Consider the following 21,171-nt stretch of genomic DNA (forward strand, 5'->3'; position numbering starts at 1 on the left):
AGGATTGTCCTTCAAAACACAATTGGGCATGGCTACCAACTAGGACACATGTCCATGTATCAATACACATCAATTTAACAGCTTTATCCCTCCAAGGCCAAACAAATGTATGAAATAAGACTTTCAATCAGCTCAAATTCTGAACATATAGTACTGTGATTTGAAAGATTTTTTCATGGAAACCTTGTAAACTTCAAATGTTACACAAGAGCCAAAAAATGTACCTTCTCCAACTACACGAATATCACCATGTTGCATAATACCACTTTCACATTTCCAAAGAAACTGGAAAACTTTCACCCCACAATTGGCGTTCACAGCGCTAACAGATCAATTCAACCCAGGACGCACACTTGCACTACAACTTTATTTTAAGCATTTTCAAGGTTACATTCCGGTTGCTTAATTTGAGAGAGGATGTATGATCTTCATGGTAGTGCGACATTTGTTAGCCCCCTCCAGATGGTCACAAGTCCTCAGGCAGTCACTTAATCAGGTATTATCAAATACGGGTGTTAAACTGCTTTGAAAAATGGAGGCGTGGGTGGTGCTCGTGGAAAAGTGGTCGTTGGTGATGGCAGCGGCACCGCTCTACAGCTTGTCCAGGTAGTTGTCCAGCGCCGGAATGCCCTCTTTGAGCCCCTTGCGCTTGCGCGTCTCCACCACCACCTGGGCAGGACGGGTGGTGGGGTCGGAGGGGTCGCCGGGCAGGATCTGCCAGTGGTCGAACACGCACTGCGGGAAGGCCTGGCCGCCCGTGTTGGAGCGCAGGTCGGCCGTGAATCCTAAAAAGTGTGCGCACGGATTGCAGACGGAGAACACGGGGCTCAACGGCCATTCACACGCCAAGACGGCAATGTACTGTAATTCTTGCCCACCCCCTTACCAACCTCAATGCCGACTGTCACTTGCACAAGATCGGGCTCAGAACCCCAGGCTGCCACAGCTTGTGCTTACCGAAGGACTCGTTGACGGGAAGGTAAGCCTTGACGACAAACATGGGCGTGCCGGCCACCTGCGACTCCTCAAAGACGTGGCCACGTTTCCTGTTGAGCACGCCGTAGATGCCGCCCACCACGGCCTCCGGACACTGCAAGCCACAATACCGTACTCGGTTAGGCACTACCCTTGATTCAGGTATTTCATAAGAACACCTAGAGGATGTATTGAAGAAAAAGCAATAATTATACACAAAAAAATTTACGTCAGAAATCAAGAGCTTTGGGTTTTATCAAAGTTGTCAGCCCTGCTTCAAGGTGCTACCACTGCCATCGTTCCTTGCAGATTTTGTAAGGATTTCCGGTTCATAATTATTTTTGCTCAAACGAGCAATGTGATGGTACTATGAAAATCTATTGGTGGGCCTGAGTCAGTTGTGTAAATTCCACATTCCTATGGGAAGGACCAGGCTCAGTTGCTGACAAGACAAAGTATCTTATCAACCACAGAGATTATGCACACCAAGTCATTACAGGGCTCTACCGTGGAGGAAATTATGAGCGCATAGCAGCAACCACCCTCTGTTGTCAAACTCCCAAACTGAGCTCTATCCTTAAATTTCAGTAACAGTAGATTTGACGTAGCTAAAAGGCCTGTGGTGAACCCCTCTAGGCCTCCTACAGCCACGAGGTTATCTAGCAAAAAAAACTAGTGGGCATTGCAGCCCTGCGAAAAGTTATTTTAATGTCCCAAGCTGGTGGAAGGAAGGCCTTAAGTGTATGGCCAAGTCTGACCCCACAGTGTATCTCCCCCCACTGCAGAGATGAGTGCGTCGAGAGGGTTTTCATATTAATTCTGGAGCCTCTCCCTACCACCCTGCCCATCCACTAAAATTGACAACTCCTTTTTGCCAGTTTCAATTAAAACTCCTCCATGATAGCAAGGCAGTTGTTGGCTCAGCAGTCAAGGAGTACAAGGCAGCACAAACGTAATTTGTGATGAAACTAATTTCTCAAGTGCAGCTAGTCGATGCTTTTTTGTGCAATCATTCGCAACCGGGCAGCGCTCCGCGCACCTGAATCTCGACCAGGTAGATGGGCTCCATGAGGCGCGGCCCAGCCGTCAGCATGCTCGCATACATGACGCGTCGCGCCGTGGGGATAATCTGCCCACCGCCACGGTGGATGGCGTCTGCATGCAGCGTCACATCGTGGATGTCGAAGCGCACTCCACGCATGTTCTCATCGCACAGCACACCCTGCCGCCGATGGGGAGGGGAGCACCACGTGGAGGGAGAATCGTTAACGTTCTCAAAGATAAAATCTAAAATGCCACACGGACATGACCTTTGGTTACGTGATATTTTAAAGTAAATCAAATTTACTTAAATCTAAGCATTTTTGGTGGATCATTACATAGTTCAGTACCTAAACAGGGGATTATCAGCAACCCATTGCGTATCTACACTGCACAACCACCAGTGTGAAAAGTAAATGTATATTATTGATATATTACCTTGTCTATTACACTGTATTCTTAGCTTATCATAGTTTACACTTGTACAAAGAAAATCACCATACAGTATGCGGGGAAAAAATATTAAGAGTACACATGAAGCAAACTATAGCCAGTCAGACGCAAATGCTTGTGCGCTATCTGGTGCCTGAATGTTCAACGTGGAACATACAAAAATGGGGCTTAATGGTTAAGTCTGTACATCTCTAATACGTTATGGGGAGGTACAGTACATGAAATGGAATTGGATATCAATAAGTTTAGGTTATAGCACAAATCCGTAAAGTAGGAGTGCGTAAATCAGGGTGTGACTATTTTATTAGATTTCCTTAAAAATACAATTTGAATGGTGTCAACTGCTCTTTAGCAAAATGTGCATACATGGGGCAAAACAACAGCAACTGCTGCTCTTAAGCATTCGCTTCAAATATTCCACTTTCAGAATATTGATTTATCAATAGAAAAATATATTTGTGTCATTGAAATTCTGCACGCAATGGATTTTTGTTACACAACTACCAACTAAAAGATTCCAGACAATTGAGGGTGAGAGCTTAATCAATGGAATCTCGCCCTAAATTGTGCCCATTCAACACAAGTATGTGTGAATCACGAGACAGCCGTCACACACCCGATAAAAATAGCTGAGGGGCAGCATAACATCGACGTTGCGTATGCAAGTAGTCAATTGCACGGCCAACATTTCACCCAAAGCGTGGGAACGACTGGAGCAGAGGGTCCCATCCACTCTGAAACCAAGCCATTTTTATTTTATTAGGTAAGACCCAGCAAGCTCGACAGCTTTTCATAAGCGACCAGGCCATAAATGATAGCTCAACGAAGTGGAATGTAGAAATGTATAGCAGCCAAATACTCTAAATGCAGATTCCTAAATATGGAGGGAAAAAACGGAGAACATGAAAACTCCAAATATATAGGTGTCGGGATCAAACTCACAACCTCCTGTATACCAGGCTAGGTAGTTAACATCAACCAACGTCACACCCACCCACCTCCTTCATGGCCCACTGGAAGCCGGCGACCACGCTGTCCTTGATCTCATTGAGGTATTGCACTCCCTTTGTGACGTCCACGAGCATGTTGGGGCCTGTGCCATCGGGGCCGAAGCACCAGATCTTACGCGCCTCCGTCACGTCCCACTCGTACTTATCGACCAGGTAGCGGGCGCGTAACTTCAGCTCCTGCCGCGCCGCCACTTCACCCTTGTCGATGTCCTCGGCCAGGCCGTCGGACAAGGGGCGTGCCTTCATGTACAGGCGGTTGTGCTTGTTGGGCGACTTGGACAGGCAGACCTGGTCCGACTCATTCTCCACCGTCTCGCGATAAGAGACCACTGGGTCCGATTTCTGTGCAAGAAAGCAACGCGCAAATCAGTTTATTTTGTGAAAGCGGGTTAATTGCGTTTGAATGAACCAAGACGCCTAATGACATGACCTAATTGCCCAGAACACTCTTGGTCTCGTCACATCTCGATAGACGAGCAGAATAGAGATGGCTAGTGCTTGGGCGAGTGACCACCATGTTCAAACAGCCGCTGTCGTTCCTACTCTTAGAAGGCAGTGTGGGGAAACCGTCTTACTTCAATGATTTTGCCTATAGCTCCCCATATTCACAAACTCGTACTGACCAGCGTGGTGAAATATGGTCAAATAACCACCAAGACTGCATGGCATGTGAACCTCATCCGGCAGCAGTCTGTTACAGCCTCCTTGCTGCATTTAGATGCAGCAAGGAAGCCGTAACAGACGCGTGAACGAGCTGGTTTCTGGCAGTTGCAATCATGCACCCCTTACCTTGATGGGGATACAGGCATGGTCTTCCTCTAAATCCTTCAGGCAGATCTCTAAGTGCAGCTCTCCAGCACCAGCAATGATGTGCTCGCCGGACTCCTCAATGATACACTGGAAAGGCACAATGAAACAAACATTGTAAAGGATTGTTAATGGGCTGGCACATGGACAGCAGTGTCGGCTCTGCGCTCGGTCCTTAGAGCCACCCAAACCACCTCCATAGAGGAGTGTTCATGACAACAGAAGGGACAACCGAGGGAAAGACAAGCATCAGGATTCATACAAGAACCCCACTACCACGAGGTGACACACCTGCACCATGGGGTCAGACTTGGCCAGACGCTTCAGGCCTTCCACCAGCTTGGGCAGGTCTGCGGGGTTCTTGGCCTCTACAGCCACGCGGACCACAGGGCTCACGCTGAACTTCATCACCTGCAGGCAAACAGAGGGACACAGTTGGGCTTACGTGAAGCTTTCCAAAGTTCACCTACTCCCCCCTTACCAACACCAGTGGATAAATATGGAATAGCAATCATAACGTAATTGTAATTTCAGCTAACAATGCTGTGGTAATTGTAATTATAAAAAAGCAATGGAGCAGTGAGGTGGCATGAACAATCCTGGTTGCGATGACATCCTAACATGGTACACTGTGGTTTTCCTTTGACCAACTTGCCCTATTCAATGTGGAATTTACACCAATAGCGCAGTACTGTAAAGAGTATACGAGCATCTAAACACTCATTTGAGCACAAAAAACGTATTGTTTTAAACTATAGGGGAAATCCTCCTTCACGATATTCGTCGTAGCATTCACACATCTGCATTTACAGCTTGGGCTATCCATGGATGCCCCCATCTGGCCTCGTTAAGTGCGTGATGAACCTTGTCCAGACTTCGCAATTGGTGATAGAGGCCACTATACTCGGTCTTTGCCGGAGTGGCTTGGGGACAATGAAGCAAAGGCAGAAGGGTGGTGGGGGGGGTCTCACCCTCAGATTGTGGGCGTGCTCGTAAGTGCTGATTGTGCCGGTTTTAACAAGGAACTGGTCCACACCAACGAGGCCGACGATGTTGCCGCAGGGCACCTCCTCGATGGGCTCAACGTAGCGGCCCATCATCAGGATGGTCCTGCGCAAGGTGCAATCCACGTTATGGTCAACAAGCAGGGACCTCCGTTACACAACATGAACAAAAGTGAAAATCGTTTTTTTTAGCTCATTGACACTTATTTTATTGCACCTAATTGTGCAAATAGCAGTGCTGGGAGACAAAATTGGTCAGTGTGGAACCCATAGAGATTGTACTACACTGTGGAGGAATCACCCAAAATGTCACAACTACTTTTCAAGTTATTCAATAGACTTTAGCTACACTTGAAAACATGGTGCCATAATGTGATTTAATAACCACTACTGTTCAAAGAATAATCATTATTTACTGTGAACCAACAATCCTCAACTGTTTCTTTGAGACAGTTTAATACAGGGTGCAAGAGCACTTAATTTAATTTCTCATCGAATTTTTCCCAAGCCACTGGTCAACTGGAGTAAGAGGCATGTGACAAATAGCTACAGCTAGTGAGATAAGAAATATAAAATCGATGTGGTGTGCCAGGTCTGAAAATATTTATTGGGTCAGACTCAAGAGACAGACCTGTCTGAAATGAAGTCCTCGCAACACAAATTCTCTTGTCATCCAAACTTGTTTAAGAGCTCTCCGATCACGATAACATCTGAGGTCTCTTAAACTCAATTATATAGGTTTACGTGAGGATTAATTATTAAGTGTTGATTTCGCAGATAGCACCAATAAACACCAACCGAGGAGTTCAAATGTTGCCAGCTGAAGCAGCTCAAATGCTATAGAGGAACTTCAAAGCTCACTTGCATTAACGATAGGAGCTCAGTGAAAGTGTCATGTGATGAGCGCCCCACCCACCTCTGAATGGGCTTGATGAACAGGTCCTCCTTCTTGCCAGGGGTGTAGTTGGGCCCCATGATGCGGACCTTTTGTCCAGTAGACACGACGCCCGAGAAGACCCGGCCGAAGGCGTAGAAGCGGCCCTTGTCGGTGGTGGGTACCATTTTGGAGATGTACATCATCAGTGGTGCCTTGGGGTCACAGTTCTTGATGCCTGGGACCAGTCAAGACAAGGTACCCAAATTTACGTCATGATGCCTAGCCACCCAAGCCACATTTTTGTTAATTATCAGACCATATCGTTTCCCACGCCAGATGTAAAACCTATCAAAATAAATCTACCCCAATTATAACACAGCCGCTCGTCTCATTTGCTGTTTTCCATCATTGCTTAGACACGTCACCGCAAACCATTCATTCGCGGGGGATATACGTTCCTGTTGGATCTAAATATTAAATCCGCGAAAATATGAATACTTAAAAGCTTGAGGAAACTAGGGTTAGGGGACAAACAATAATATTTAAACAAACTGTATGGATATTCATATGTATATATTGTGTTTAGCTTACCTGTACTTATGATTAACATAAACATATTTAAAAGTGTAAATATAATTTAATATTATACAGTAGGCAATTTAAAAAAATTGTCAAGGAAAGCACTAGCGTGTAAACATTGTGGCAGCCAGAGGCAGGCTGCGGGAGTCGCGCGGGCTTCTACACCGCTCCAATGGCTCACTACTTCTTGATTGGCTAAGTAGCGCGCCTACAGCCAGGAACATTTAAAATACAACCCCGCGAATTTTAAATAGCACAATGTGTGACGAATACGCTAAAATCGTAATTATAAAATCAACGCAATTCAAGTGCCAGCCTACTTCTCCCATCACCTCTCCAGCTTGACTGGCACGGTGCAGCACATCCCCTCTCCACACCCAAAACCCCACCCCCCACGTGTTGATAATATGGAGTTCATCATCCATCAATTATACATTGTAGACCTGCAAGTCCTTTGTTAACAAAGCATCTCTCAAACTTAGATTGCCAACAGCAACGTACTTTTGCACAGGTGTAGTCTACAGATGGTTACACACTATTGGTAAAAACTTCCATTTTCTAATTACCACTTTTGTAAATTCGGGTGGAAAATAAAACCACTTAAGACATTTCATGCATCCGGCCACTAAATTTTCATCAGGAGCGTTTAATGCAGTCACTTGAACGCAACGGAGGTTAAGTAAAAGAGCGCAGCATGCGTTCAAGCATACCCATGGCGGCCTCGTCATCACCAGGTCCCTCGTAGAGCAGCTCGCAGCGGTAGCGCTGGGCCGTGACGGGCGACGGCAGGTGGATAGTGATCATCTGCAGCAGGGCGTCTCCAGCAGGCAGCCAGCGGCGCATCACAGCCTGACGAACGTACACACGCGAAAAATGCACAATTAGCGTTGTTAGTGTGCTTTTTGACGAGTGCTACATTTAAGAGTAGCATTGAGTGCTACATTGTGGGGAAGCAAAATGTGTTTGTCCAATGGATAAACTTGCTATGGACAAAGGAATGTGGAATTTTGACCACTGGCTAAGGGCTAAAAACATGATTTGATGACTACCTCAATGCACAATAGCTTAATAAATAACTTATGACCATTCACAACCACACCAAAAATAATTATCGGTTTGTGCAAACATCCAAATGTTTCACAACAACCAAACAATGTGTCTGATGAAGCAGACCACGGAGTTATTGACGACGCCTGCCACTCATCACATTTGAATGTGGGCTTTAACGTTCGCCGTAGCAATATCATAACTTTTGTTATTAATACCATGAATTTTGGGATTGACAAGCCATTCCGAAAAATTATGTAAAGTGGACAATAAACCAACAACCCAAGACAGCAGCTCAAGCCTCACCTTGAGCAGGGGCTTTCCCTCCTTGTCCTTGTCCTCTGTGTCCAGCTTTATGTCCAGTTTCTCAACCAGCTTGGCCGTCTCTTCCTTCTTGAAGTTCATGATGGCGTCGAAAACCTGTGCAAAGGAGAGAAAACAAGCGAGTTGCATAAAACCAGTCTTGTCCAATGGCGACGTAGCTCCCACCCATCATAGCAGGAGCGCAGTACAATCAGAACAAAGGTCCTCATCAATGAAGATCAGGTCAAAGTGAAGAATTGTATTTCGTCATCATCAAGACTGCGCACCTGCCAGCACGACACATTACTGGTCTGCAGCTAAATACTGCCATGCAAACGGGCACATTAGTCCCTCAATTACTGCAGTTTAAAACCCATTACACAATGGATAGTTAAACATTTTACATCAACCAAAATATTGCCATAGTGTGTCTGCCAATAAAATGTGTCCATTGTGTGAAAATATTAGCATCAGCAAAGGAAACTAAATTGTTTGCGACCATTACGATTTCGGGTCATGGTCTTGTTTCAAGAATATATTTTTTGTTTGGGCGCATCACTCCATAAGCCTAAATGTAATATTCAAGAATATACTTTTACACACCAGTGAAGGAAATTCATATAGTGGCTGTAGAAGCCACACAAAGCAATTACACAAAAACAAATTGTAAATGTATTCTTAATACTATGGTTTCAATGCATTCCCCATAAGCAAATGAATCAAATAGATTTGATGAACAATTGGGATGCCTTACACTCTTTGGTTCTTTCGGTAAAGTCACGTAAAAAGAAATTAAATAACAATAAAATACGTTTTGCTTTCCACCGTGCTTGTTTATGGGTCCATTCTCTCCTCCGGCCCGCGTGGGGCAGTAATTCCACACAACGCTCCCTGCTTGTTTGTTTAGAAGTCGTGTCTAGGTCGTCCGTACCCGATGGGCAAGAATTCCACACAACTCCCCATCTGTCCCACCCACCCCCCCCCCTCTCTATTTAAGGCATCGACACAGAGACGTTGTCTTTCTGTGTGCCTCTGTCTGCGAGTCTCTCTGCTTGTGTCTGTGTCTCCATGTCTATGTTTGGTCTCACAAATTTAGCAATCTTTGGAAGCACGTAATCAACCATGTGGGGTGTTGACTGTTTTGTTGGCCGACTCTGTGTTTTATTGCATTATATTTCCATGTTTACCATGTTTGTTTTCTCATTCATTTGTACCTGATGATGGTTGCTTGTGTTGCAATCGAAACGTCGTATTATATTATTTAATTTATTTCTACGTAACTTTACCAAAAGAACCAAAGAGTCATTCCTGCAGTCACGAAAGCTTCTAATCTAGTTTGGGATGCCCTTTTTATACATAACAGCTCATAGGGAGAACATTTTACAGAATCAATGGGTTTTGATAGCCCGTGTGAAGGTGATTTCCAAGCCACTCATGATTAAGCATGCTTCGTCACAACGTTTCTCCTTAAGATGGTGCTGAACGACGTTTGGGGTATATAACGTCAAGCAAGATGTGCGCAAGGGGAACCCAGCTTGGGGTGAGAAGCACCTTGAAGATGGGGTCCAGCACAAGTTGGCAGAAGGTGCGCGGAAGCTTCTCTCCAGCAGCGTTGGTGGCAGACTTGCTGAACTTCATGGTTGCGGGATCGAAATACCTGTGCACAGACCCACACGTTATGCAAGCACAGTGCTGTATGACCGACTCTCGAAAAACACCAAGCCTATTGTTTATGGTCCCCCCAACAACCAATTACACCAAACTCAGATTGCCCATGTACAGTGCTGTTATGCAAACAATTATTTTCAATAAAAATAACCTCTTCGCACCTGACGTCTAACAGATCCTTTTAAGGCACAACACAAGGTCTCATCTCGGGCTGTCTTTATTCAGCAGTCGACACAATTTGAAAACTTCACAATAAACCGATTTGAAAATACAATTGCTGCAGTGATGTCAGAACATTGTCACGACAGTCACTTGGCTGAAAGTCACTTAAGAATTTGTCATTACATAGGCTCAAAATCACCTAGAACGGACGAGTCAAACAGCCTAGGTATACGTCTACAATGGGTCAGTTTTTCAAGTTGAGGTTTCCTATACTTTATATCCTCCAAGCACACGCCATGTGACCGAGCACTAAAAGGCAAAACTTAACTCATGCGGGCAGCTAACATCACCAGTAGTGAAAAAACTGTTCAGCGCTCACCTTTCGCCCCACAGCTTCTTCATCATATCCTCCACCTTCTTGCAGCGCTCTGTCGCGCTGATGTTCTTGTCACCCTTGGCTGCAAACTTGGACACGTACATCTCAGCGAACTGCTTGAGGGTGAAGGCCCAACCGTGAAGGCCGGAACCAAAGCCCACTGTGCCTGCCACTGGGTCCACCTGCAAACATGGCGGACATTAGCGTTAGTTACCCGTGACGGCCGTATTAAGCCGCCGAGTATGTCAAAGTAAACGGTGCCAATCTCCTGCTCACAACAACGTTCTTGTCCATGTTGCGCAAGTTAACACGTACTGCAATGCTGCGGAAACAAAGGCTGAATATTGCCGTACAGCTTTAATCTTTGCTCTAAAATGTCTGTCTTATGATCCCTTGATCCTGTCAGGTTCACAAAACTCCTTTTGGCCTCAACAGTCCAAACAAAACAGGCAGGTGGGTGGATTCAGATCAAGCCCTTCCCACAGTCTGTATTGTACTATGCGCAAAAAGCTTATATAGGAAACCACCAGTTAAGAACTGTAATGTGAACATTGTCTTAGACCATCGAGAGAAAATATGACCAACTAACAAGCAGCAGTGGAACAAAGATACAACTGTAGACGGTTTCATCCTTAGGACTAATGAGGACAGTAATCAATTGTTCACTACTGAAATATACCTCCGGGAGCTCCATATATGTATGGAGAGTATTTACCTTTATACTATCGGCACCCCATTAGCACGTGCCTATAGGCAACAATAATTAAAATCTGAAAATTATGAGGAAACCCATCACAACAGAAAAATTAGTGCAGGCTGGAAAAACAAGTAGATTCAACACCACACAAAGATATGCATTATATGTGCATTCATTTTAATGTGCAACGAAAGTTGATGCGCAAGAAATCTGCACGGTTCATCTCCAGTTTAAAATACAGTGAAACCTTGGATTGCGAGCATAATTCGTTTCGGAAACGTGTTTGTAATCCAAAGCACTCGTATATCAAAGCATTCGTATATCAGTTGTGATCACGTGACGCCCAGCAGACAAAGCGTATACGTACTACTCGTATTGCAAGACCTCGCTTGTTTATAAAATTAATATCTATTTTAAAAATTTGCTCGTCTTGCAAAACACTCGCAGACTAAGTTACTCGCAATCCAAGGTTTTACTGTACAGGCATACCCCGTTTAGCGCTACCCCGTCATAGAGCTGTTTGTTCTTGGGCAACATTTTACTTGAAAAATATATATTTTGTACATTTAAAACATTAATACAAGGATGAAAAGCCGTACTTGAGTTAACACGGTGTACTCTCTCATCCAAATACCGTGCAGTATTAGCACCATTGTATGCTCTCCACCCTCAGCCTATGAGCAAGCGCTATCACTCAAGATGGCACGGAGTTCGCTCTTCAGCAATGAGCACTTTCCTCTAGAAGCGGGGGGGAGTCAAGTCACAGATTGGACTGCACCAGCAGGTGCAAGCTATAACTCTCATTGTCTCCCAGCTATGCCAAGTTTGCCATATCGGGGTCTCACCATGCACTAGTACAATGTTTATTTGATAAAAAATGCTGTACCATTAACAATATTTTTAAATGTTTATCATTTGTATTATTGTTCCAATAACCCAATGAACCACTAATGTGTTGGTCGTAGGTGATAAATTACTGTTGGGAACATCTCCATTGGGCCTATGATCGGACCCCGTTATAGCAGGGGTCCCCAACCCCCAGGTGGCAGACCGGTACCGGTCCGTGGCCCGAGTAAAAAACAAACGTCGCTGGAGAGCTTCTTTGAAAAGGGGGAAACCACCCCCCCGGTCCGTCAAAAAATTGTCTTCCACGAAACCGGTCCCTTGTGCCAAAAAGGTTGGGGACCACTGCCATATAGCACCGATTCACCTCGCGCTCCCGTTCTCCAGGCATGCATCTCCCAAGCTAAATGGGGTATGCCTGTACCGCATTTCAGGCGCAGTTTACAGATGCACATACCATGATGTTTCCCATGGGTCCATTCTCATCCTCGCCATAGGTGGAGATGATGACGTTGACATTCTCAACGATGCGCTGGAAGGTCTGGAAGAGTGGCTCGGGCTCAAGCTGCAGCTCGAGGAGCGCGCGGTCCATTTTGTTCATCATGAGCACGGGCTTGATGCGCTCGCCGATAGCCTGGCGTAGCACCGTCTCAGTCTGCACGCACACACCTGCACAGAGCACACGCATCAACGTTACACCGCTCGTGCCGGTCATTCAAAGTGTCCGAAGGAACATCAAAGCCTGTATTCTTAACCACAGCTAGGCGCTGGCTCAAGTGAGCCGGGCTTAAAAGCCATGCTTAACTTGAGCAGAGTTGCTCAGGCATCTTCACAAGAAACCAAGCGGTTTGATTCTGAGATTAACCGTGTTACGATGCCAAACCAGTGCAAAGCTGTGACTCAGAATAAGGCCCTAATTTGGAGTAAAAGTGGTTAACGTAAAGGATGTTCAAACAATGCTTTACAAAAAAAATCTCTATTACCAAAGCACATGCTTGGGGTGAATGAGGGACCTTAAGGTCAACTTCAATACAACCTCTTTAGGTACTTATTTTAAAAAGTTAAATGCTCGCCCTCAATTCAAAAGCACGGTGGCGGTGAGAAACCCGACAGGACTCACCGGAGACACAGTCGACGACGACCAGCGCACCGTCGGTGACACGCAGGGCAGCTGTGACCTCGGAGGAGAAGTCGACGTGGCCGGGAGAGTCAATGAGATTGATGAGGAAGCCGTTACCGTCCTTGCACTGCTTGATGAAGGCCAGATCGGTCTCCTGCAGCTCGTAGTACAGGGAGATGGCCCTGTTGGATGCGCACGGTGTGAGGGGTCAGCGTCTATCGGGCGACAGCTTTGGTGCATCCTCAATGCAAATATGAGAATCCAATTCGGCAAATTCAGAGCTTGCCATCCCTTACAATCAAAATTATTAATTTGTATACAAAGATAATTTGCTCTACTTATTTAAATTAATGGATGTGTACACTTGAAAATGTTATTAAAGGTGGTAAAAGATACAAGCAGCAGTAAAGAGACAATAAAACCACAACTATGGCTTAAAGTTTCGGGCAATGTTTGTATAACAAAATAAGAATCAAACATTCCAATAATAAATATACAGCAATGGTAACACGGGAAGTATACCACACTACACATTTGGTAATAAATACCTCGTCGCAGACTGTCATTAACGCAATATTCAGCCAATGACTCCCTAACCCTGAAACACCCCTTTAAGACTTGTGGTCTTAAGACTCCAAGTTTAACATTTCTCCAAAATTTTAATAAGCCAATAGAAGAAAAATAAAATTTTATGAGTAGACATTTTACTTATTTCTATGGCTTAAGTTATCCAGGGCTCAAGCATCAGCAGTGGTTATTGCACAGTGTTATGAACCTGGAGACCCAAGCTCGATTCTAGGCCTAGGCTAACAAACTAGCGAATGATATCCAAACCGGTCCTGGACCCGCCTCCCCCTTGATGGATCAATCCACAATATGCATGAAGTATAATAAAATAACCTCAATAACAGGCAGCTGGGGGGGGGGGGAGGGGGAGGCCTTAATCTAGCCCTGGAATGGCGAAATGGCTTTGAACGAATGGTCCACCTGGCGACACGTGAGAAATGCTGTGACGTGCAATGTGGTGAACGGTCAGCAAGTGTGGCACTCACGTAGATTTGATGGTGATGCAGCGTTCCTGCTCGTCCTTGCGGGTGTCCGTGAAGCGTGTCTCTCCAGCACGCGACCCGGCAATGATGCCGGCCTTGCACACGAGCGAGTCGGTCAGCGTCGACTTGCCGTGATCCACATGCGCAATTACCGACATGTTGCGGATGTTGGACTTTTTGTCCATGATCGCACGGATCTGGTCTACTGTGAAGTTCACCTGCAGGAAGGCATGGGACAAGAGGTTAAAACAAAGCAGAAATGGGAGAAAAGGATCAGCAATCACATCTCAACTGTATTGCACATGCCATGTGTTGACATAAAAACCCTTCAGAAATGGTTTCAGTTAGTAGGGCAAGGCCCTGGGAGATGACACCACCAAACCACTTATGGAATCACTTCAGACTTCTCTTGCACACCACTCTGCTCAAGTGTTTGTCCTTGCACAAGTCATCCAATACATTTACAGAATTAAGCCTTCATAGTTGGGCAAGAGATATATGACTGAACCACCAGGCTCCAGAGAAATGGCGGCAGTGGATCGCCCCCTGTGCTACGAATCCAGCACCATCTGTTCCGATTCTCAGCCAACACTATCCGGTGGAAAATCACATCCGAAATGGTCCTGGCTATTAATTCTAGATTTGAAGCTTTCGTGACTGCAAGGATTCATACCGAAAAAAACAAAGTATGGTCCTGCCTACCCCATTCACCAACCAACATGAACCAGCATGGTGATTTTTGGCCATCAGAACCCCATGACTGACACGGCATGGAAGGAGGCCATATATCTGCAGGGGAATGACAATGGAGCTAAAAGTTTAAGCCAGGCCCGGTTGGCATGTGGTCACATTTAAACCCAAGATAGTGGTGCTGGCTTACGTCAAATTGGTTCGAGTTGCCAGTGACCTAAAGTTTTGTCTGTTAAACATTAAAAAATTATAATATTCCAAGTGTATTCTTGGTGTCTTTCGGTAAAGTCACAGATAGGTTCAAAGAAAATAACAAAAAACTACGACGTTTCGATGGCAACAAGCGAAACGTCGTAGTTTTTTGTTATTTTTTTGGTTATTTTCTTTGAACCTATCTACGTGACTTTACCGAAAGACTCAAGAATATGAATTCCTGCAGTCACGAAAGCTTTAAGCCAAGATTCCACGTGTAATATATGACATTCTTTAACACACATTTGAAGAGGCACTCAGCTCTTAAGTTGGCAACGTCTGCAGCATCCTGAGTACATTTATCTGCCCAACTACAAGGCAAATTGGTGGTTTCGCAAGCACCACTGCCTGCAGCATTAAGAATGTCGTCACCTCCACTCCCTACGCACATCACCACAGTTGCTTTCAACACACGCAGCCCAACGTCGCCATCAACGACAGCATTGCCAAGTGAGGTAAAAAATGCAGCCTTAGGCATGATAAACCGGGTTCTGAAACACAAAACCTGAAACTTAACCAAAACTTCAATTCGAATGAATAACCCTACACAACTCAAGTGGTGGACAGTCTGTTTAGATAAGCAGCTATAGCTCAAAAACAGGAATGAAAGGACCGCCAATGGGCAAGTGCAACCGAAGATATGTGTAGGGATGAAAATCTGGTCTATGATTGGATAGAAATCTGTGGGGCACTTAAGGAATTCAGAGGGTTTTATTGGGTGGATAAATTATCTTATAGCCTCCTCGGCAAGTTTAGAAGCATATGTAAATTATTACCTGCCAGTCACCTGACATTTCTCAAGCACTTCAATGAATCCAGGTAAGAGATGAGAGGATTAAACACGTAAAAGCAAAAATATATTCAACAAAAGACATGGGAATACGTTACTTTTTTTGTGTCGCATTGAGTTTGACACTGTCAACATGTAACAGTCCAAATAGTAGAAAACTAAGGCTCGAATAACGTGGTGTTCTCATGTTACCATTGTAAATTAAATAATCCCAATCGGCTCTAGGTGAAACGAACGTCAATGACGCAGTCAGTGCACCGTCATTGGGCTCAATAGGTCAGTGGGAATCACGCTTGGTTATATTGACGTCAATCTTAAGATGCATGTTAACTACATGCTCAGCTAGTTAAATATAGGATGCACATTTACATATTAACCTCAGTAGTCACCTGCTAAAAGGAGTGAATTGAATCGGATGACTTCTCAATGGGTTGCTCTTGTTTAAAGGAACTTCAACCACAAATATAATGCAATAGGCTCACTGGTTTAATATTGTCCATTACAAATTGACGTTTTGACTGGTTAAGCTTGACCGTGCAATGTATTCTATGATTCATGTATTCATTGACAAAGACTACAGTACATGTTGGTTGACTATATTTCACCAAATTGGTTACGACGGGTTGGTACATTTTTCAACGCCGATCCATAATAACGTCACTTCAAATCTCAATGGGTTCTCATGTTTAAGGACGTCGATTCTAAAATCAAGCGCCTCTCAGCTGCAGAAACTACGCGAATACACATTTCAATGTCTCAACACCCCTTAAATACGCTCAGTGCTGGTAATAAAAACGTCAAAGGGAGGCGCAGTGGTGGCCTGACAGGTACGAGGGCTTTTTATTTCATAGATGCAAAGAACCATTGTGGCCTGAGGGGCTTATTTTGGAAGAACGTCAGATCCGGCGTGGAGAGGTGAGCAAGAGAACATCACGCGCATGCGCACTGCGGCTACGTGAGGGGGGTGGGGGAAGGGTACCTCCTGCAGACACGCTGTGCGCATGCGCGGCCGGATGCGGGGACGTCATCACAAACGCCGGCTCATTGTTTTCTCTGCTCGAGTTCAATTTGTGTTCTTTAAATATGTAAATATTTCAGCGATTAAGTCCACGCGTTCATGTAATTAAGCCACTTTAAGCAATGCGAATATAAACAAGCCTGACTGCTGACGAGACCTACAAAGTCTAACTGGTCTACCGCTCAATGGCTTAAAACATATGGCTGGACATAAGTTCTGGACTAAAACATGATTTTCATGTCTGTGAAGGAATCAAAGTAATGCTAGTGTATGTTAGGACAAGCCGTTGCTTTCAATGGGACGCTTTCACCCGTTGTGTAACGCAGTCCAAATATGCGCACGCCCAGATACGCAGGAGTCAATTGTGCAACTGCGTACAACTCTGCTCGAACCAAATCCGCCATCTTATTACCGGCAACTAGGACTAAACGATTCACCGTAATTACAAAAAGCACACACTAAGCCAGACAAGAAAAACTATTCGTTCGCGTATTACACGTATTTAGACGTAAAAATACCCAAACATTCGCGTATAAATGAAGATCACTTCTATTATCTCCCGACAGTGTCATTATAACGCTTAATTGAAATTAAAGTCTCCCGAGGCCGCGGCCCGAACGCCGGGCGCCATTCATGCCACGTCCGCACAGCTACGTTAATAACCACCGCCAAATAACGCATTACTATAATCACTGACACCATAACCGGTCACTTAACCCGCATTCGTTTAAAAATATAACAGCGGTTCGAGTAGCATGAGCGTGACGCCGCCACCTGTGCGACACACATTGCGCGCATAGCGGGTAAGGTGTGAGCGGGGCCTGCCAACACGGGCCGTGGCGCCCGTCGTAACAAATCGCGAAAAAAACTCTAAAAATATCCGCACAATCCCAAAAATAATCGAAGTAGTAGGTAGCCGGGATGTGTGCCGTGGTAAACGCGAGTCGAGCGAGGCCCGATGGCTCACCATGGTTGCGGATTTTCACGGACGAAGCCGCGCGATACAGGAGCGGCGCCTCCCGCAGCCAGGAGGGACTTGAAAAGAGAGCGATGGCGGCACGGGAGCTGACGTCATGCATCGGTGACGTCACCGCCTCGTGACGCGGGCGCTCTCGCTACGCCCACCCATGATTTGCTTTTGTAGGATGACGTCATCACGTCACGACGTACAATGAACGCCTTTGCGTCGTGACGTCACGACGGCGTGCGTGACTCGCCGTTAGCCTTCGTGACGTCACGACGCGATTGTTCTGGAAGTGGCAGAGAATTTAACCGTAACTCTGCTGTGCGAATGGACACGTTCACATTTAAATATATGCGAGTGGAGTTTCTAGACTGGCGCGCTCGGAACACTTGAATTTACAATATTTATTTTATTCGATCTGACTCTTGTACCATTTTATTGTTTTTTTGTTGTTGTTGACATAACTTGCTGACGCACCCTGACTGGCCAAATGTGAAACAGAGCTTCATAGCTCATAGGATTCCTCCGATATCAATATTCTGAATCGGTCACAACGCTGTGACGTCACAAATTTACATAAATCTTAGGGTACGTCATCGCTATGATATTGGCGAAGGTCAAGGTCATCTTGGCCGTTCCTATATTGATTATTACAATCAGAACATTATCCTGGAAATTCCGATGAGCTATGAAGCTTGTTTTCGAAGATATCCAGCAGGAACGGGTGAGAAAGTTACAAAAACAATCAATACAAAAAAAACATCGGAGTGCAAAGTATAGGAAATTAAAGCAAATCACTCAAAAGAAATACGTAAAATATATAAAAGTATGTTTCATTTATCTACATATATATTATATTCTTGGTTCTTTCGGTAAAGTCACGTAGAAGGGAAACAATAAATATATATAAAAAATTAAATTATCACGACGTTTAGACTGCAACACAAGCAATCATCATCAGGTGTGAAAACCACATGAAAATTTAAAAAAGTGGCGATTTTTTAACGTTAGCACCACGGATAGCGATTTGACAGTTTGTTCAGATGGACGAGTCCATCTATGTTCGAAAAGAGGAGGGGGGAGACGAAAAATAATGGATGCAGTCTGAAAGTCACCTTAAGCGTGATCAATCAATTAAGACCCGAAATGGTTTATCAAATCCTTTCAATGATTGCTAAGCCAGAATCCATCTTCTCAGTTCCAATTGTCTCTGTGTTTGTATATGTGGATAGCCTCATGAACGAATCTCTCATGGTAGCCAGATGGCTTGCAAAGAATCTCTGTCTTGGAGAAGTCAATATCATGTGAACGTACTGAATTATAACAGTGATCTGCCACGGCCGAGGTGTTGCTCCTACCGTGTTTCAGGTCTGCTTTGTGTTCACGAATGCGGCCCGAGACATGTCGTTTGGTTTCTCCAATGTAACTACTACCACAGAGGCAACTTAGTTTGTAGACGCCAGGGTACTGTATGTACAGAATCACATATTTTACAGACAGAACCACATCACGGATTTTATGTAATGTGTTGAATCGGACCTGGATCTTGTGTTTATTCAAGATTTTGGTGATCTTTTTTGTGATCCCCGCAATGTAGGGTAAAGTGATGGTTTTGAAAGGCTCCTCAAGAGGGTCCTTCTTCATGGTTGGAGTGATATCTTTGCGGATTGTGTAGTCGGAATAACCATTAGCCTTAGGAGCTTGGTGTACGTGCTTGAGTTCACTGGCTATGTGTTCCTGGTCGGATATGCATTGGGCTCTATGGTGCAGAGTCTTGATGAGGGAATTTTTGCTGGGATGGATGGTGGTGGGAATCCGGTTTCAGGTAAGCATCCGTATGGGTAGCTTTCCTGTAGACAGAGTGGCTCACTGAACCATCAGGTCTCTTTTTTTATTAGGACATCCAAAAAAGGTAGCTTGCCATCTTTTTCGACTTCCATGGTAAATCTGATGGCTGGGTGTATGGAATTGATGTGGTCGAGGAATTGGTCTAGAGCAGGCCGGCCATGTAGCCAGATGACAAAAGTGTCATCCACGTAGCTCTTCCATAAGTTCGGGCACAGAGTGGCAGTCTGGATGGCGTCAGTCTCAAATTTCTCCATGAAAACGTTGGCTACAACCGGAGATAGGGGGTCCCATTGGGGTGCCCTCAGTTTGTTTGTAGAAAGTTCCATTCCAGGTTAAGTATGTGTTGGTTAAGCAGTGTCTCACCAGGGGGGGGTACATCAGTATGCAGTCCTTGATGAACCAAGTCTTCAATGATTGCGATGGTGTCAGGTACAGGAACTTTGGTGAATAAGGAAACCACATCAAAACTGACAAGCAGGTCGTCTGGGAACAGGGAAATACCCTTGCTTGTCGATACCAGGTGAGTAGAGTTTAGTACCGCAGAGGTGGTTTTTCCAGTTAAAGGCCGCAGGATTTCAAACAAAAAATGAGCCAGTTTGTAGGTGGGGGAGTTGATAGTAGAAACAATGGGACGAAGGAGTGTATCTTCTTTATGTATCTTTGGAAGGCCATATAATCTTGGTGGCCTGGCCGCAGAAGGTTTCAACGAGAACTATTTGGTTTGATCAATTAATGCGGTTGAATCAGAAATTATTTTGTTGGTTTTAGTGACGAGGCTGTTGGTGGGGTCTCTTCTTATTTTTGTATAGCTACCATCGTTGGGTAGTTCCTGAATTTTGTTGTAATATTCTATTTTGTCCATGATGACAGTGGCATTGTCCTTGTCGGCTGAGAGGGTGACAATGTCATCCCTCTTTTTTAATTGAGATAATTCAAAACGCTCATCTTTGCTGATGTTGCTAGCTGCATCTTAGTGTTTTTTAGGGTTGCAGCGATTTCAGATCTTGCTACGTCTGCAGCGATGTGACCCAGGCCCTTGAGAGCCACGTCGACATGGGTAATGATATCATTAACTGGTATGTGTCTAGGTGTGACTGCAAAGTTTAGCCCTTTAGCTAATGTAACTGCTACCACAGAGGCAACTTAGTTTATAGACGCCCAGGTACTGTATGTCTAGAACCACATCTAGTTTATCTTTTAGGTTTTTATCAATTTACTATATGGTATTCATTGTATAGTGTAGTCTATACCCAGTTGCTTTATGATAATAGCTCAGCTTATTGGAGACTATATTAAGTACATTTATTACATTTATGTAGTTTATATTTAGTTCTTTCACATCGGTTTATTGTATGATAGTTGGGTAGTTGCAGTTATTTAGCGTCAATATACTAAATGCCTCTGTTGATATGTAAACTCTGACTTTAACATAGCTACTTCCGTGACCTGTTACATGCTAATCCCTCACACTAACATCATGCTAATCTCCCAGTTATATGCTAATTTCTGACTTTAACATCCTGCTAATCTCACATTAGCACAGCTACTTCAATGCTAAATTCTTCTGTTGATATGTAAACTCCTTTGTCAAGGCGCTC

At 44.7% G+C, this 21,171-nt stretch overlaps 1 protein-coding gene and 1 non-coding gene across 2 annotated transcripts; both read right to left on the reverse strand.

The window, feature by feature from the left end:
* Positions 1-348: 348 nt before the first annotated feature.
* On the reverse strand, positions 349-17,877 carry EEF2 (eukaryotic translation elongation factor 2). The gene is made up of 16 exons (XM_032968600.2): positions 17,729-17,877; positions 14,015-14,229; positions 12,963-13,144; positions 12,300-12,511; positions 10,306-10,484; positions 9,648-9,753; positions 8,100-8,213; positions 7,457-7,595; positions 6,207-6,402; positions 5,258-5,396; positions 4,578-4,697; positions 4,269-4,376; positions 3,468-3,821; positions 2,015-2,197; positions 958-1,090; positions 349-785 (listed from the first exon to the last, which is right to left on the reverse strand). The coding sequence occupies exons 1-16, from the start codon at positions 17,729-17,731 to the stop codon at positions 592-594; spliced, it is 2,577 nt and encodes an 858-aa protein (XP_032824491.1). The 5' UTR covers positions 17,732-17,877; the 3' UTR covers positions 349-591.
* On the reverse strand, positions 8,306-8,371 carry LOC116950864 (small nucleolar RNA SNORD37). The gene has a single exon (XR_004404083.1). It is a non-coding gene; the product is annotated as a small nucleolar RNA SNORD37 (small nucleolar RNA).
* Positions 17,878-21,171: the final 3,294 nt, after the last annotated feature.

The sequence above is a fragment of the Petromyzon marinus genome, chromosome 40 (genome assembly GCF_048934315.1).
Source record: "Petromyzon marinus isolate PM22_M1 ecotype Great Lakes invasive population chromosome 40, UKy_Petmar_22M1.pri1.0, whole genome shotgun sequence".
In the NCBI taxonomy this organism is placed as follows: domain Eukaryota; kingdom Metazoa; phylum Chordata; class Hyperoartia; order Petromyzontiformes; family Petromyzontidae; genus Petromyzon; species Petromyzon marinus.

Coding starts and splice junctions, on each gene's coding strand:
- EEF2 (XM_032968600.2), bottom strand. Junction 4,377..4,577: donor AGTCTGACCCCATGGTGCAG/GTGTGTCACCTC, acceptor GTGCCTTTCCAG/TGTATCATTGAGGAGTCCGG. Junction 1,091..2,014: donor TCTACCTGGTCGAGATTCAG/GTGCGCGGAGCG, acceptor TGTGGCTTGCAG/TGTCCGGAGGCCGTGGTGGG.